At 46.8% G+C, this 17,562-nt stretch overlaps 1 protein-coding gene across 1 annotated transcript in view; it reads left to right on the forward strand.

Moving 5' to 3' along the window:
* EML3 (EMAP like 3) overlaps positions 1 to 15,790 on the forward strand; it is a 50,244-nt gene extending 34,454 nt beyond the window's left edge. The window contains exons 16-24 of the mRNA XM_054992914.1: positions 1,486 to 1,611; positions 1,699 to 1,830; positions 4,992 to 5,059; positions 5,323 to 5,411; positions 5,533 to 5,630; positions 7,317 to 7,404; positions 8,915 to 9,013; positions 9,181 to 9,311; positions 14,982 to 15,790. Of these exons, the coding sequence (XP_054848889.1) occupies positions 1,486 to 1,611; positions 1,699 to 1,830; positions 4,992 to 5,059; positions 5,323 to 5,411; positions 5,533 to 5,630; positions 7,317 to 7,404; positions 8,915 to 9,013; positions 9,181 to 9,311; positions 14,982 to 15,179 (1,029 nt within the window). The 3' untranslated portion in view covers positions 15,180 to 15,790. The remainder of the gene's footprint in view (positions 1 to 1,485; positions 1,612 to 1,698; positions 1,831 to 4,991; positions 5,060 to 5,322; positions 5,412 to 5,532; positions 5,631 to 7,316; positions 7,405 to 8,914; positions 9,014 to 9,180; positions 9,312 to 14,981) is intronic.
* Positions 15,791 to 17,562: the final 1,772 nt, after the last annotated feature.

Consider the following 17,562-nt stretch of genomic DNA (forward strand, 5'->3'; position numbering starts at 1 on the left):
GATGCATCCATTCCCCACTAGAAGGAGGGAGCTGCATGTTGAAGAATGCACAAGGCTTGCAACATCTTTCAGCAAAAATGTTAACAAGGCATTGCCAGAAGGTCAAAACAAGGACTGTGATTTAGCAGAGACAGGAATCAAAAACTTGAGACAGTTGAGCTGTGTGAACAGAACCTCATTGGCTGAGCTTATGGGCCTGGGAGTGTTCATGCGGGAGAAAATGTTTGAATTTATACAGGGGTCATTTCATAGAAAAAAAGCTGCAGGAAATCATTAGCATAACTCATTAGCATATGTCACGCCCCTTGACAGCACTGAAAGTGTATCATTAGCATAACTGATTTGCTTATGCCACACCCCCTGACATCACCTATCCTGGCTGTTTGGGACCCAATCTTGGCCATTCAGGGCCGAAATTGGGCCCAAAATGGCAAAAAGGGGCTGAAAATGGCCAAAAAGGGGCCCAAAATGGTCAGAATCCACCACCCATCAGAGGCCCATTCTGGGCCATTTCAGGACCAATGCTGGCTGTTTGGGGCCCAAAATGGCTGAAAGTGGCCAGTTTGGGCCCGGATCGGGACTGAAACAGCTGGGACCGGATTGGTGCTGGGCAGGGGAGGGTTCCCCCACCTGGCACTGACCTGTTCTGGGTCATTTCCGCCCCAATCCAGGCTGCAAGGGGCCCAAAATGGCCGAAAACCAAGTGGGCGGGGCCACCTGACATGTGACCTCTTCGGAGAACTACCAGAACTCTGTTCCTGCGCGTTCCCGCTCAGAATGAGCCCTGAATGTATAACCTACCTTCTTCCAAGGGCTTCAGTATGCATTGTGATTTGTGTGTATAATATGAAACTTATTGGACGGGCATGAAATGGCTTACGTGAAGGGTAGATGAAGAGGACCTTCCTCCAAAATGAACTTGCCTGAAGTTAAAGAGCTGCTTTGGAGACCTTCCTCCAGGTGTCTAGTTTTCAGAAATGAGGTCATGGGCTGGCGTGGCATCCCGGGAGAAGGGTCACTATGGGATAACCTCCCCCAATAAAATCAAAAAGAGTCCAGTAGCACCTTTAAGACTAACCAATTTTATTGTAGCATAAGCTTTCGAGAATCAAGTTCTCTTCGTCAGATGCATCTGACGAAGAGAACTTGATTCTCGAAAGCTTATGCTACAATAAAATTGGTTAGTCTTAAAGGTGCTACTGGACTCTTTTTGATTTTGCTACCACAGACTAACACGGCTAACTCCTCTGCATCTCCCCCAATAAAATGTGTGAGGTGCTAACCTTGTAGTTACTGAGACACCAGTCAACGTCATTATTTACATTTTCAACAGTCGAATTGTGGTTTTTACTATTTGCGGAGGGATGGCGGCTCAGAGGTAGCGCTCCTCTTTCACTGCATACAAAAGGTTGTCTTTATTCATGAGCTCCTGGGGAGGCCTTATCAATATTTGAAATGAATAAATGTGATTTCCCTCCTGTGCAGATCCCAGAACAATTTGGCGCTGTGCGCACCATTGCTGAAGGGGATGGAGGGGAACTGCTCGTGGGAACCACACGCAACGCCCTGCTGCGAGGAAGCTTTGCGGATGGCTTCCGACCCATCATCCAGGCAAGCCGGGCTGGCTGCTGGTGGGCCCTCTGTCCCTCTGGGCCACTTCTATTCCCCCAGTGGCTGCTCACTGCTCTTTCTTTGTAGGGGCACACGGATGAACTGTGGGGGCTGGGCACTCACCCTTCGCGAGACCTTTTTGTCACCTGTGGCTACGACAAGCAGCTCTGCATGTGGGATGGTGGGGAGCACACGCTCGCTTGGAGTGTCACATTAGAGGTACTGTATACAAGATGTGGGAAGAGCACATAGCACAGCCTTGGGGGCAGCATGGATAGGCAGGACCTGCGTGTATGATGTCATTCTCGGAAAGCACAGAATATAATACTGAGCCCAGGATTCTACTTATTGAGGAATCGACTTTTTTTTTTTTTAAAGCAAGCATCTAGTCCTTGTGGTTCTGAAGATATGCAAAAGTGCCTGCCAAAATCTCAGACACTAGAGAGGCATCAAGTGAAGGGGGACGCAATGTTAGCTGGGAAGCGTAGTTTTTTAAAAAGACAAGACAGAGCCTTCCCTGAAGGGGAGGTGAAATTGATAGAACCCTTGGAGAGGCAAAGATGAAATAAAAAAAAACCTCTGAGGAGAGATCCCTGCCTGCTCTAGAGAGGTGAAACTGAAAAAAAGACTAAACTAAAACTAAAAAGTGTAGTCTTTTTAAACTATGCTTCCCAGCTAACATTGTGTCTCCCTTCACTTGAGTGTCTCTCATGTAGAGAGACTCTTAAGATCTCTAGTGGTCAAAGGGAAGAAATTTCTCATCGTGAGGTTTTAGCTTCATCTCCACATAGCCCCTTTTAGGATGGCCCTGCATAAATAATGCTTCCCCTCGCCGCCTTCTTTCAACCACCGCGTAGTGCTTCCAGACTGACTAAATACAGTTACACTTTTCATCTTGCCTATTTGCCCCAACAAGCACAATCTACATAAAACAACAGCTCTAAAGTTCCTGGATTACATCAGACCTCAGTGAAGAATCTCATGTTTGAATATTCCCCCATGGGAGTGGGGAGACCCTACAGTTTAAAAAAAAAGTGACATTTCAGAATAGTAAAGAGTCCAGTAGCACCTTTAAAACTAAACAACTTTATTGGAGCATAAGTTTTCGAGAACCACAGATGCATGAGAACTGCAGTTCTGATCTTAAAGGTGCTGCTGGACTCTCTACTGTTTTCCGACTACAGATTAACATGCCTAACTTCTCCAGATGTAACATTTCAGGGAGAACAATAGCCTAGAAACTTGCTTTTAATTTCCAGATTTCTACATTCTGGGGCTTTTAAAATATATATATATATGGGGACATTCAGTTATGAGACCTCTTCCCCCTCCCAAACACTTATAGTTTGAAGAAACAATGTTAATATTCTCCTCTTAATATATATACCAGGGTTTAGGATTGCTAAATCAGAAGAAGATTGAGACTTGGAAGAGCAGCTGTGAGGGAGCTATATAAGATCCTTAAAGATAAAGATGTTTCTCTGGGAACCAAGATCAAGATAATCTAAACCAGGGCTCATTTTGAGGGGGAACGCGCAGGAACGCAGTTCCGGTAGTTCTCCAAAAAGGTCACATGTCAGGTGGCCCCACCCACCTGATTTTTGGCCATTTTGGGCCTGTTTCAGCCTGGATCGGGGACGAAACGGCCCAATTCAGGCTCAAAATGGCCAGGTTCAGGCCCAAAACAGCCAGGATTGGGGCCGAAACGGCCAGGATCGGGCCTCTGACGGGTGGTGGATCACTCTCCTGCTCAGCAGCAGCCCAATCCTGACCATTTTGGGCCCCTTTTCGGCCATTTTCAGCCTCTTTTTGCCATTTTGGGCCCAATTTCGGCCCTGAATGGTCAGGATTGGGTCCCAAACAGCCAGGATAGGTAATGTCAGGGAGTGGGGCATATGCAAATCAGTTATGCTAATGACACACTTCTGGTGATGTCAAGGGGTGTGACATATGCAAATGAGTTGTGCTAATGAGTTATACTACTGAGTTCCTGCAGCTCTTTTTCTACGAAATGACCCCTGATCTAAACTATGGTATTCCCCATTACTATGGATAGATATGAAAGTTAGACAGTGAAGAAAGCTGACAGGAAGAAAATTGATTCCTTTGAAATGTGGTGCTGGAGGAGAGTTCTATGGATACCATGGATGGCCAAAAAGACAAGTAACGGGTACTAGATCAAATCAAGCCTGAATTCTCCCTAGAAGCTAAAATGACAAGATTGAGACTATTGCACTTTGGTCACATTTCATTCTCTGAAAAAGTCAATAATGCTAGGAAAAGTGGAATGCAGTATGAAACAAGGAAGACCTAAAACGAGATTGCGTGACTCAATAAAAGAAGCCACATCCTCTGGTTTGCAGGATCTGAGCAAGAGTGCTAATGATTAGGACATTGTGGAGGTCTCTCGTTCATAGGGTCGCCGTAAGTCGGAGGCAACTTGACGGCACATAAACACACATACAGGCTTGCTAGTGGAGTGGAGAGGAGCAGAAAGAATCCGTCCCTCAGAATATTGTCTGCTTGAATTTCAATATTAGCTCCGTGACCATAGTGCAAGTTACTCTTCTTTCCCCTGCAGAAGTCCATCTGTAGTTCAGGAATAATAATACTGGCCGACCTTGCAACATCATTGGGAAGGGTTACTGAAGTAATGTACATTGAATATTGTTATAGGAAGTTATTTATCATTTTATTTAAATCATTTGCATCCCCCTGTTTTTTCCCACTTAGGAGCTAAAGGCTGCAAACAGTTAAAAAGACGTTTTTTAAAAATCAGCTTAAATATATATATACATAAAAGAGCAAATAAAACAAATAGGAAGGAGGGTCAATAAGGGAAACCAAACAAGTTATTTTTTTTAATTTGTATCCCCCCACTTTAGATAGACAGATAGACAGACGACCTCTGTCATATCCAGCTAAGTACTTACAACGACATTAGATGAGGTAGCCAAAGTCATGCATGTTTATTCACAGAACTGCTCCAGTCATGTTAAATAAAGGGGGCTTGGGGGGGGGATCTGATTTTAAAAGCAAAACAGGTGGGCTAGAGGAAAAGAACCCCTCTGTTGTCTCCAGCTTACCTCTCTTCATCCCATCTCTTCATTCGTTTTTCTCCCAACCAGGGTTCTGATTCCAGAAGGCCTGCAAGAAAAGTGCTCAGGGGGAGGGATTATGGGATGGTACGGGAGGAGGGCATTTAGCTGTCACCACCTCTGTGTCCTTTTGCTTTTCAAACCAGATACACACACACACCCTCTCTTTTTCCCATGTTTTGTGCAGTCGTGGCTATGCCACTGCCCCATCCGTCTTGTCCCTAAGTAGTGTTGTTATCAAGGGGGCTAACGGGGCTCCTTCTTTCTCTGCTTGTTCTCTAGGAAACGGGGCTCTGTGCCGACTTCCATCCCAGCGGGAAAGTGGTCACTGTGGGACTCAGCACGGGACGGTAACTGTTTCCCTCACCCCTGCCCCCATTTTTGTGCCTTTGGAAAGGCAACCCTACTTGAAGGCTTAATCACAACCATGCGACAAACAGCAATTCAGCAGGGGAAACTATCCCATCCACTCTTGCCTGGCACGGAGGTGCAAGGTGGAGAAAAGCTTTGCCCAGTTAAATTTCTGCATGTTGTAAAGCTGTTAAAGCCTAGAGAAGAAATTGACATTACTACCCTTTTGTCTACTCGTTGCTGAGAGTCTCTGTCCCAACAGCTGGGTGGTGTTGGACACGGAGACGCAGCAAGTCTTATTGACCTACACTGATGGAAACGAGCAGCTCTCCGTGGTGCGTTATTCACCAGGTGAGGTCCCCGTTTCTGCCTGCGATGGCGTGGTTGGTTTTCCCCATCCTGATGGTTCACTTCTGTCTCGCATTCAGCCTCCACTCCCACCCCAGCTTTGTTTCTGTCTTTTGCCTTCCAGATGGGGAGTTTTTGGCCATTGGCTCCCATGACAACTTCATCTATATATACAGTGTAGAAGAGAGTGAGCATAAATACACCCGATTTGGCCGCTGCACGGTAAGGAACAAGGGTCATTTCGTAGAAAAAGAGCTGGAGGAACTCATTAGCATAACTCATTAGCATAACTCATTAGCATATGCCATGCCCCTTGCCATCACCGGAAGTGTGTCATTAGCATAACTGAGTTGCATATGCCACACACCCTGACATCACCTATCCTGGTTGTTTTGGACCCAATCCTGGCCATTCAGGGCTGAAATTGGGCCCAAAATGGCAAAAGGGGGCTGGAAATGGCTGAAAAGGGGCCCAAAATAGTCAGGATCGGGCCACTGCTGAGTGGGAGAGTGATCCACCACCCGTCAGAGGCCTGATCTAGGCCGTTTCGGCCCCAATCCAGGCTGAAATGGGCCCAAAATGGCTGAGAGTCAGGTGGGCGGGGGCACCTGACATGTGACCTCTTTCGGGAACTACCAGAACTGCGTTCCCCCTCGAAATGAGCCCTGGTAAGGAAGATATGGAAAGGATTCATGTCATGGGGAGGGACAGAGACCTGTTTCACAGAGCAATGTCAGAGCAATGGTTATGCAGAAAGGCAAAGAAGAATCTCTTCTGCAGTTATTTCTGTTGCATCTTGGCAGTTGAAGGGACTGAATGGTCCAATTAAATGTACAACATAAACAGCAAAATTATCCCCCCAGGCAGATTGGGAGGAGATTAGGCCAGAACAGTAAATCATGGAGAGACATGATAGGCAACCTCCTCTGTGGTTGAGTGCTTTTGGTTCATAGGTGTCTTTAAATTAATCCGTGCACATTAGTTCTCTCACAGCACACCAAAGGGCCTTACACAAAATATTAATTAACATAAATTGGAAAAAAATCCATAGCTATCTTAACAATAATTATAAGGCAGCATAAGATAAAAATCGGAGGTAGTCATAGTGCAAACAAACTAAATGTTTCCAAGGCAAAGAGCAGAATCTCCCACCTCCATCTCCCCCTTTAATAAAAACCTCACTTACCAAAAGCACAGGTAAACACAACAAACTTTATCTGATGCCAAAAAGATTATGAAGATGGTGTCAGATGAGCATCTTTCGGAACAGAGTCCCATGGATGGGGCACAGCCACAGAAGAGGCCCTCTTTCTGGTAAGCTCCACCTCAGAAGGTGGAGCGTCTAGAGAAGGATCTCCAATGATGATCTCATGTGATGCGCTGGAGAAGGTGGTCCTTTATGGTCTAAGACCATTTAGGTTCTGTCCAGTACTTCCATTGGGCTCAGGAATTGTTTGGAAGGCAGTACAGATCTTTAAACTGAAGCTGTCTGCTGCTGTTCTGGACCAGATGAAATTTTTCCATAAATTTTTCAAAGGCAGCCTCATTTCCAATTCATTGCTGTAATCTGTTCTGTAATTGATCCAGTAAAGATGTTTATGTACTCCTGAGCTCTCCCACTCACCAGTTTGGTGTAGTGGTGAAGAGCAGCAGGACTTTAAGCTGGAGGACTGGGTTTGATTCCCCACTCCTCCACTTGAAGCCAGCTGGGTGACCTTGGGTCAATCACAGCTCTCTCAGAGCTCTCTCAGCCTCACCCACCTCACAGGGTGATTGTTGTGAGCACACTTTGTAAACTGATCTGAGTGGGCGTTAAGTTGTCCTGAAGGGTAGTATATAAATCAAATGTTATTATTAAATAAGATTAGATTTCTCCTAACTGACACACTTTTCTCTTTCCCTCTTCAGGGACACTCCAGTTTCATCACACATCTGGACTGGTCCAAGGATGGAAAATTCATTATGTCCAATTCAGGGGACTACGAAATCCTGTATTGTGAGTGGTGATGATGCTGTTAACATCTGAAGCTGCCTTATACCTAGTCACCCATTTGGCCCATTTAGAACAGTAGTGTAATATTCTGACCAGCAGTGGCTCTTTGGGGGCTCAGACAATCTGTCACAGTCCTGCTATCTGAGATGAGCTTGGTAGTTTCTACATGCAAAGCAGATTTTCTGCCACTGAGCCAGAGGAGGGGGGGAGATGACGCAGTTGCCTGTCTGTTGTACAAAAACACCCACCCCCACACAAAAACTCCCAAATGATCATTACTGAGTCCTCATCCTTTAAACGATCGGTCACTGCCTTGAACTACTTGATAGAGCTATTTCCATTAGGCACCAGCAGATGGAGCATCTGCTTTTGGTCCATAACAGGGAACACGTTGCTTAAAGGGCAAGTAATCATAGGGACGCAGTTGCCATGTGTCAGTCCAGACTCAAAGAATACCCCGGACTAGCCCAAGGTTCGTCAGAGCTTGGAAGCTAAGCAGAGTAAGCCATGGTTAGCGCTTGGATGAGAAACCACCAAGAAGGACCAAGGTTCTACACAGCGGAAGGCAATGGCAAACCATGTCTCTTAATCTCTTGCCTTGAAAATCCCGTAAGAGGTATCCACAAGTCAGTTGCAACTTGTCAGCAACTATTATTAAACCTAGGGAAGGCCAGTGCTACGGCAGAGAAAGAACAGTGAATTTGGTTAGTCCCAAGTACTGAGAACAAAATGCACTCTCCGGGTAGGGTTGCCAGCCTCCAGGTGGAGGATGGAGATCTCCTGGAATTACAACTGATCTCCGGGCCACAGAGATCAGTTCACCTGGAGAAAGTGGCTACTTTGGAGGGTGGACTCTATGGAATTAGGCCATGCTGAGGTCCTTTCCCTCCCCAAACCCTGCTAACCCTGGTGGCATAGACAGCTTCAAGAGGGGATTGGATAAACATATGGAGCAGAGGTCCATCAGTGGCTATCACCCACAAGGTATAGATGGAACTCTGTCTAGGGCAGGGATGCTCTGTATTCTTGGTGTCTGGGGGGCAATCAGTGGGAGGGCTTCTAGTGTCCCCCACTGGCAGACCTCCTGATGACACCTGTTTTTTTTGCCACTGTGTGACACAGAGTGGCCCTTTTCACACTGCTTACCTTGACTCACAACGATGCGGAACATCGCGCTAAAAACGCGGAACATTGCGTTTTCTCGCACAAGATTTGCGCGATGTCGTGCAAATCTTGCGCGAGAAAATGCGATGTTCCGCGTTTTTAGTGTGATGTTCCGCATCGTTGCGAGTCAAGGTAAGCAGTGTGAAAAGGGCCAGAGTTGGACTGGATGGGCCATTGGCCTGATCCAACGTGGCTTCTCTTAACTCCAGGTCTCTCCCCCCAACACACAATCTCCAGGAATTTCCCAACTTGGAGATCGCAGCCCTACACTTCCGTGCAGCAATCTGGTCTCTCTTAAGGAACAGCCTGTTGGTGATATTCACATTTCTTCCTGCATTTTCATTTGCAGGGGATGTGGCTGGGGGCTGCAAACTACTAAGGAATCGCTTTGAGAATAAGGATCGTGAATGGGCCTCGTACACCTGTGTACTAGGCTTTCATGTTTTTGGTGAGTTTGGGGGGCAAGCTTGGAGAACAGTCTTGGTCTCTTGGTAATGGTGGGAAGCTGATCTGCCTGCATATATCAGGGCCGGTAATGTCAGCTGCCTAGAGACTTCTGGAGATCCTTCTAAATCACTTTATTCATTGAATAATTCTTCTCTCTGTCACCCACAGGAGTGTGGCCTGACGGTTCAGATGGCACTGACATCAACTCACTTTGTCGGTCCCATAATGAGCGGGTAGTGGCTGTAGCGGATGACTTCTGCAAAGTCCACCTCTTCCAGTATCCCTGTGCTAAGCCCAAGGTATAAAAGGGACGGGGTGAAGTGGGATATGATAAGAGGATAGTCACAAGCAAGATTTAGTTCAGCTCTGACCTGGGAAAACAAGAATAGAAAGCCTCATTGCATTACTGTGCTTTATTTGCTATCTGATTTTTCTCTGAGTTTTCAGACTTTCTTCCATAACTGTGTAATAATTGCTAGGAAGACTAGGAACTTGGGGTAGTGAAAAAGGAAGCCTGCAATTCCAGCAAGTTTCTTTCAAATTATGCACCGATTTTTTTATAGTTTGCCGAGACAAAATGTAAAGTGTTTTGGCACCCTAAACAAAAATATTAAATTGGTGTCAAGGCGGATTACACAGTATGAGATTAGTACAATCAGAATCAAGTACATTTCCATACAGTATCAAGGGCAATTCCTAAACAATGCCATAGGGTAAATAGATACAAGTTTAAAAAGATACAGCATTAGCAAGAATCCAGTACAGAGTAGAAGAAATACTGAAACAGAACATAATCAATTCTAGGACGGACATTAGCCAACATGAAGCACAGGTAGTACATATTTAAAGCAACAGATAATATACAAGGCAATATAGTGGTGAAGTCTGCAGTCCCTAACTCATTAGCGAAGCTTCTAAGACCCCCATCCCTGCAATACAGCCCTCCCATTTGAGTAGAAATATGCCACCTCTTCAGGACAACTTAACACCCACTCAGAGCGGTTTACAAAGTATGTTATTATCACCCACAATGACCCACCCCTGTGAGGTGGGTGGGGCTGAGAGAGCTCTGAGAGAACTGTGACTGACCCAAGGTAACCCAGCTGGCTTCAGGCGGAGGAGTGGGGAATAGGGATGTGCGTTTCGGCATTCAGAATGCCGAAAGAATGCCGAAACAAAAGTGTTTCGGCTTCTTTCGGGGAATGCCGAAACGTTTCGGGGAATGCCGAAACGTTTCGGGTAGCCGAAAGAAAAAAGCCGAAACGTTTCGGGATTCTTTCGGCTTTCTTTCGGCTTTTCTATGGGAAAATGCCTCCGTCTTCCAGGACGCCTGGAGGAGGCATTTTCCCACCGAATAAGCCCAAAATTGGTGGGGACCTTCCTCTAACCCTTCTCTAACAACCACCCAAGTTTCAGACAGATTGGACTTTGGGGGGCCATGTTATGGCCCCCCAAAGCAGGTCCCCCCATCCTCCCATAAGAAAGCGAAGGAGCAGCATATTGTTAGCATGCTGCTGCTGATCTTTCTTCATTATTTCCTATGGGGAAAAAATGAAGAGGCAGGCTTCCTTTGCCAGGGGTGGCATTTTGCATGCAAAATGCCCCCCAGCCCTCAGGGGCCCTTCTCCCACCCCTCCTCCCACCCCCCACCAAGGCTCAGCCTGCTCCCACTTGGGGGGGCCATTTCATGGCCTCCCCAAGTAGGTGCTCTGCTCTCATCTCTACCACTGACAGCTGGGGGAGGCTTGTGTTGCCAGGGGTGGCATTTTGCATGCAAAATGCCCCCCAGCCCTCTGGGGCCCTTCTCCCACCCCTCCTCCCACCCCCCACCAAGGCTCAGCCTGCTCCCACTTGGGGGGGCATTTCATGGCCTCCCCAAGTAGGTGCTCTGCTCTCATCTCTACCACTGACAGCTGGGGGAGGCTTGTGTTGCCAGGGGTGGCATTTTGCATGCAAAATGCCCCCCAACCCTCTGGGGCCCTTCTCCCACCCCTCCTCCCACCCCCCACCAAGGCTCAGCCTGCTCCCACTTGGGGGGGGCATTTCATGGCCTCCCCAAGTAGGTGCTCTGCTCTCATCTCTACCACTGACAGCTGGGGGAGGCTTGTGTTGCCAGGGGTGGCATTTTGCATGCAAAATGCCCCCCAGCCCTCTGGGGCCCTTCTCCCACCCTTCCTCCCACCCCCCACCAAGGCTCAGACTGCTTCCACTTGGGGGGGGCCATTTCATGGCATCCCCAAGTAGGTCCTCTCAGCCCCTAAAGTCCACCCCTTACAGCCCCACACAAACCCAATTCCCCCCCAGCTGCCACACACAGACCCAAATCCCCACATTAGCCCCTCACAGACCCAAATCCACCCCCACCTGCCCCACACCCATAACCCCAGGAACAGGCTGGCAAAGGCCAGCCCTCTCCCTTTGTTCCCTATGCTGGGAACTTCTAAACTCTCTTTCCCTAGGCAATTCTGCACAGCCCAGGGGTGCCACAATGGTGGGCACACTTCTGAGTGCCAGCTGGTCCCTGTGAAAGAGCACCTGAACCACAGACACCCTCCCTCAAATTCCCCCACCACCTACAGAGATGGCTGGCCAGCCAGCCCCATTGTTCCCTATGATGGGAACCAACTGCACAACAAAGAATAAAACAAGAACAACACAAAATAAAGTTTTAAATTTTTTTTCTCCCTTCCAAAGTACAAGTAGGCAAAGCATTATGACACATTACACCAGCAGTCCCCCACACAGAAAAATAACACAACTCACTTAACATCAGAGAATCACAAAGCATGATACCTGTCAAAAACACTTTATTTCTTGAACAGCTTTAGGTTACACAGCAGGGGGGAACACCAAAGGGCATGGCAGCACTATCTTACACAAAAATAACACAACTCACTTAACATCAGAGAATCACAAAGCATGATTCCTGTCAAAAACACTTTATTTCTTGAACAGCTTTAGGTTACACAGCAGGGGGGAACACCAAAGGGCATGGCAGCACTATCTTACACAAAAATAACACAACTCACTTAACATCAGAGAATCACAAAGCATGATTCCTGTCAAAAACACTTTATTTCTTGAACAGCTTTAGGTTACACAGCAGGGGGGAACACCAAAGGGCATGGCAGCACTATCTTACACAAAAATAACACAACTCACTTAACATCAGAGAATCACAAAGCATGATTCCTGTCAAAAACACTTTATTTCTTGAACAGCTTTAGGTTACACAGCAGGGGGGAACACCAAAGGGCATGGCAGCACTATCTTACACAAAAATAACACAACTCACTTAACATCAGAGAATCACAAAAACACAATTCCTGTCAAAAACACTTTATTTCTTGAACAGCTTTAGGTTACACAGCAGGGGGGAACACCAAAGGGCATGGCAGCACTATCTTACACAAAAATAACACAACTCACTTAACATCAGAGAATCACAAAAGCACAATTCCTGTCAAAAACACTTTATTTCTTGAACAGCTTTAGGCTACACAGCAGGGGGGGGGGGACACCAAAGGGCATGGAAGCAGTATCTTACACAAAAATAACACAACTCACTTCACATTAAAGAATCACCCCAAAAAATAGCTGTCAAAAGCACTTTATTTCTGTAACTGCTTTAGGTTACACAGTAGGAAGGCACCGCAGAGCAGGAAAGCAGTGTACTACGCAAAAATAACACAACTCACTTCACATCAGAGAATCACACAAACACAATTGCTGTCAAAAACGGTGAAGTGGGTTGTATTATTTTTTGTAGTACATTGCTATCATGCCCTGTTGTGCCCTCCTACTGTGTAACCTAACGCTGTTCAAGAAATAAAGTGTTTTTGCCAGGAATTGTGTTTTTGTGATTCTCTGATGTTAAGTGAGTTGTGTTATTTTTGTGTAAGATAGTGCTGCCATGCCCTTTGGTGTTCCCCCCTGCTGTGTAACCTAAAGCTGTTCAAGAAATAAAGTGTTTTTGACAGGAATCATGCTTTGTGATTCTCTGATGTTAAGTGAGTTGTGTTATTTTTGTGTAAGATAGTGCTGCCATGCCCTTTGGTGTTCCCCCCTGCTGTGTAACCTAAAGCTGTTCAAGAAATAAAGTGTTTTTGACAAGAATCGTGCTTTGTGATTCTCTGATGTTAAGTGAGTTGTGTTATTTTTGTGTAAGATAGTGCTGCCATGCCCTTTGGTGTTCCCCCCTGCTGTGTAACCTAAAGCTGTTCAAGAAATAAAGTGTTTTTGACAGGAATCATGCTTTGTGATTCTCTGATGTTAAGTGAGTTTTGTTTTAATTTTTCTGTGTGGGGGACTGCTGGTGTAATGTGTCATAATGCTTTGCCTACTTGTACTTTGGAAGGGAGAAAATAATTTTTTAAAAACTTTATTTTGTGTTGTTCTTGTTTTATTCTTTGTTGTGCAGTTGGTTCCCATCATAGGGAACAATGGGGCTGGCTGGCCAGCCATCTCTGTAGGTGGTGGGGGAATTTGAGGGAGGGTGTCTGTGGTTCAGGTGCTCTTTCACAGGGACCAGCTGGCACTCAGAAGTGTGCCCACCATTGTGGCACCCCTGGGCTGTGCAGAATTGGCCAGGGAAAGAGAGTTTAGAAGTTCCCAGCATAGGGAACAAAGGGAGAGGGCTGGCCTTTGCCAGCCTGTTCCTGGGGTTATGGGTGTAGGGCAGGTGGGGGTGGATTTGGGTCTGTGAGGGGCTAATGTGGGGATTTGGGTCTGTGTGTGGAAGCTGGGGGGGAATTGGGTTTGTGTGGGGCTGTAAGGGGTGGACTTTAGGGGCTGAGAGGACCTACTTGGGGATGCCATGAAATGCCCCCCCCAAGTGGGAGCAGTCTGAGCCTTGGTGGGGGGTGGGAGGAAGGGTGGGAGAAGGGCCCCAGAGGGCTGGGGGGCATTTTGCATGCAAAATGCCACCCCTGGCAACACAAGCCTCCCCCAGCTGTCAGTGGTAGAGATGAGAGCAGAGCACCTACTTGGGGAGGCCATGAAATGCCCCCCCAAGTGGGAGCAGGCTGAGCCTTGGTGGGGGGTGGGAGGAGGGGTGGGAGGAGGGCCCCAGAGGGTTGGGGGGCATTTTGCATGCAAAATGCCACCCCTGGCAACACAAGCCTCCCCCAGCTGTCAGTGGTAGAGATTAGAGCACCTACTTGGGGAGGCCATGAAATGCCCCCCCAAGTGGGAGCAGGCTGAGCCTTGGTGGGGGGTGGGAGGAGGGGTGGGAGAAGGGCCCCTGAGGGCTGGGGGGCATTTTGCATGCAAAATGCCACCCCTGGCAAAGGAAGCCTGCCTCTTCATTTTTTCCCCATAGGAAATAATGAAGAAAGATCAGCAGCAGCATGCTAACAATATGCTGCTCCTTCGCTTTCTTATGGGAGGATGGGGGGACCTGCTTTGGGGGGCCATAACATGGCCCCCCAAAGTCCAATCTGTCTGAAACTTGGGTGGTTGTTAGAGAAGGGTTAGAGGAAGGTCCCCACCAATTTTGGGCTTATTCGGTGGGAAAATGCCTCCTCCAGGCGTCCTGGAAGACGGAGGCATTTTCCCATAGAAAAAAGCCGAAAGAATGCCGAATTAATGCCGAATGAATCCCGAAAGTCGAAAGCCGAAAGAGATTCTTGTTTCGGCTTTCGGCTTTAACGATAGAGAATCTTCTTTCGGCTTTCTACTTTCGGCTATAGCCGAAAATTTTTGGCTTGCACACCCCTAGTGGGGAATCAAACCCATTTCTCCAGATTAGAGTCCCATCGCTCTTAACCACTACACCAAACTGTCTCTCTATAAGCTGCGCCTTGTAGAATATGAGCCTTCCCAACCAATCCTTTGATTTATGTAATACATTCATCGCCACTATTGCTTTCTTGTGTCTGTCCAACTCAACGACCCCTTGTTTCTACGTCAGCTTATGGTTTACCATGCTAGTACCCTTCCCAAACTGATCTTGCCTCCATCTTTCACAGGCACCAAGCCGCGAATATGTGGGACACGGAAGCCATGTCACCAATGTGCGCTTCACGCACAGTGATGGATATCTCATCTCCATGGGTGGCAAGGACACCAGCATCTTCCAGTGGCGAGTGCTAGGTGGTAACCTTCCTCGCAGCCGTTCCCTCTCTTCTGCCTCCATCTCCTCACAGGATGCTGGGGCCAGCACCTGAAGCCGGAGGTGGTGGAAATATGGTGACTTCAGTCTTTGTGAGAAAGGATAAGGAGGGGGGTGACCTCCCATGCTATGATGATTCCTTGAGATTCAAGTCCTCAGATGGATGGATCCATAGGAATTTGGGAGCCACTTTCCCTCCCAATGTGATTTACTTGGGCTAAAAATGTGATTTGCTTTATTAACATAGGGGTGAGGGGGGAGTAGCCAGAATGACAGGCATTCCTAGGCACGGAAGAACTAGTATTGTGAAGGAAAATGTGACGCTGTGTGTTGGAAAGTGGAGATTCATTGTCTCTTAAAAGGGACTTTTTGGAGAGAAGGGCTGCTTTTTGGAGGAACGGTAGCCCCAAGGGTTGTGCCCCCTCTTGGCTCCAGTAGTATCGCCTCGCTCCTTAGAAACCTCAAGACAACTGCGTTTTCTGCAAAGGGAAACACAACTGTCTCCATCTGCATACCCCTGCACTTCCCTGGCTGCAGCTGCAACTTTCTGCACTTTGTTTACATTCCTAGTGACTCTGTCAGAGGCCGGATCCTGGTCCGCCATATAAATAAGCGGAGCAAGAGAAGGCCTTAACACTGTGAGAGATTCAGAGAAATAAACCTTTGCATCCAGTATCCTACTGTGTTGTGATTTTTTTCCTCCATTGGTCTTACATCTGGGAGAAGAAGGGCAAAGGCAACAGAATAGGGGGTTTGTGGCCTAGCTGGTAACCGTGGTTACCCAACATCACAAGGAAAACAGCAATATAATGTTTTTGTTCCCAGTGATACCAATAGATGTAGGAGCAACTTCTGGTGGTTTATTGCTTGTTTGTTTCAGAGTACAGAAGATAACAGGGTTTTTTTTTAATTGATCTCAACAGTCAGCCTTTAAATGGGCATTTGTCAAGTGATAAACGTAGGAATTCTCCCTTCCCTTTGAAGTAGTAGTCCTAAAAGGGGACAAATAAGTCCTGTTGTCATAAATGTGAAAGGGACTTTTTTGGGAGGGAATCCCTTTGGTTTGGAAAAAAAAGCATGGCGCAATTTCAACCATGGAAAATTACAATAGGGGTTATCATAATGGTCCAAAGACAGAGGCATTTATTACATTTTTATCCCGGCTTTCCTCAGTGGAACTTGGGGCTACATGCATAGTTTTCCTACCTTCCATTTTATCCACACTACAACCCAGTTAGGTGATCTGATTGAGGTACAGTGTCTTGGTTAAGGGATCTCCCTCTATTGGGACACTGAGGAGATCCCCTCACGTTAGGTTAATTTCCAGTCCTCAGATATGCTGTCACAGCATCATCCGCACAGGCGGCACTTGAGAGAGAATCAAAAGCAAAAGAGAGAGAGGAGAGAGAAGTCTCTGCTCCATAGAATTTACAATCAAGGCCAATCTGCAAATTTAGAGGGTGCTATTAAAATGCTAGTAAATAACTGTTATATTTTTACCACCGTGTGGTAAATCTTGAATGGATTTTCAGCCCCAGGCAACGTGTTTTGGGTGGTCTCTGTTTAACAATCTAAATTTCAGTAAGTAGAGGAGATCAGAGAAGAAGAGGGAAGGTAATGCAGAACAGAGAGAGAGAGAAAAAAAGGTGACTGCTTGAGTAGTGCAATATAAGGCTATTCAATGGGAGAGAACTCTTCTTCAGGTTCTAGATCCAGAGAAGTTAGCCGTTTTAGTATTTTAGCAAAAAATACTAAAGAGTCCAGTAGCACCTTTAAGACTGACCAATTTTATTGTAGCATAAGCTTTTAAGAACCACAGCTCTCTCTATCAGATGCACCTGACAAAAAGAGCTGCACTTCTTCAGGTTGAAACTCGAGTGCTCTAAATTTCTTTTTGCACCAGGAGTGCTGTTAAAGGTGTTTTATATGGGCAACATGGATCCCCAAGCATGGAGGACAGATTACATTAAGCCTCAACCCAGGCTTCTCTAAAATGATATTTTGATTTCTATTAGTTTGTAGTTACAGGAAGCTGCTTTGGGAACTAGACTTCTTTGTTTGAAAAATGAAGGGGGAATATACGATTCAGCCATCCATTCTACAAATCACTATTAGTAACACCTGGGCCGTTTCCAGATGGCTTACCTGCCTCCGGAACGTTGGGCCATCTTGCGGGGAAAACGCGATATTTCGCGTTTTCCCCGCAAGATGGCGCGACGTTCCGGAGGCAGGTAAGCCGTCTGGAAACGGCCCAGGTTTGTTAGGAACGAGAATGTGCTAGCCACAGGTGCAAGAACTGCTGGGAGATCTCCCAAGAAGAACCCCATCTTCAGTGAAAGAGAAATCAGGGGCCGCAGGAAACCTTCTTTTCTCAAGTGTCAGTTGCCCAGGTCATGTAGATGTGAGAGAAAGGACACACGTCACTTAGAAGATGCCTA

Source organism: Eublepharis macularius, chromosome 1 (assembly GCF_028583425.1).
Source record: "Eublepharis macularius isolate TG4126 chromosome 1, MPM_Emac_v1.0, whole genome shotgun sequence".
Taxonomy (NCBI): Eukaryota; Metazoa; Chordata; class Lepidosauria; order Squamata; family Eublepharidae; genus Eublepharis; species Eublepharis macularius.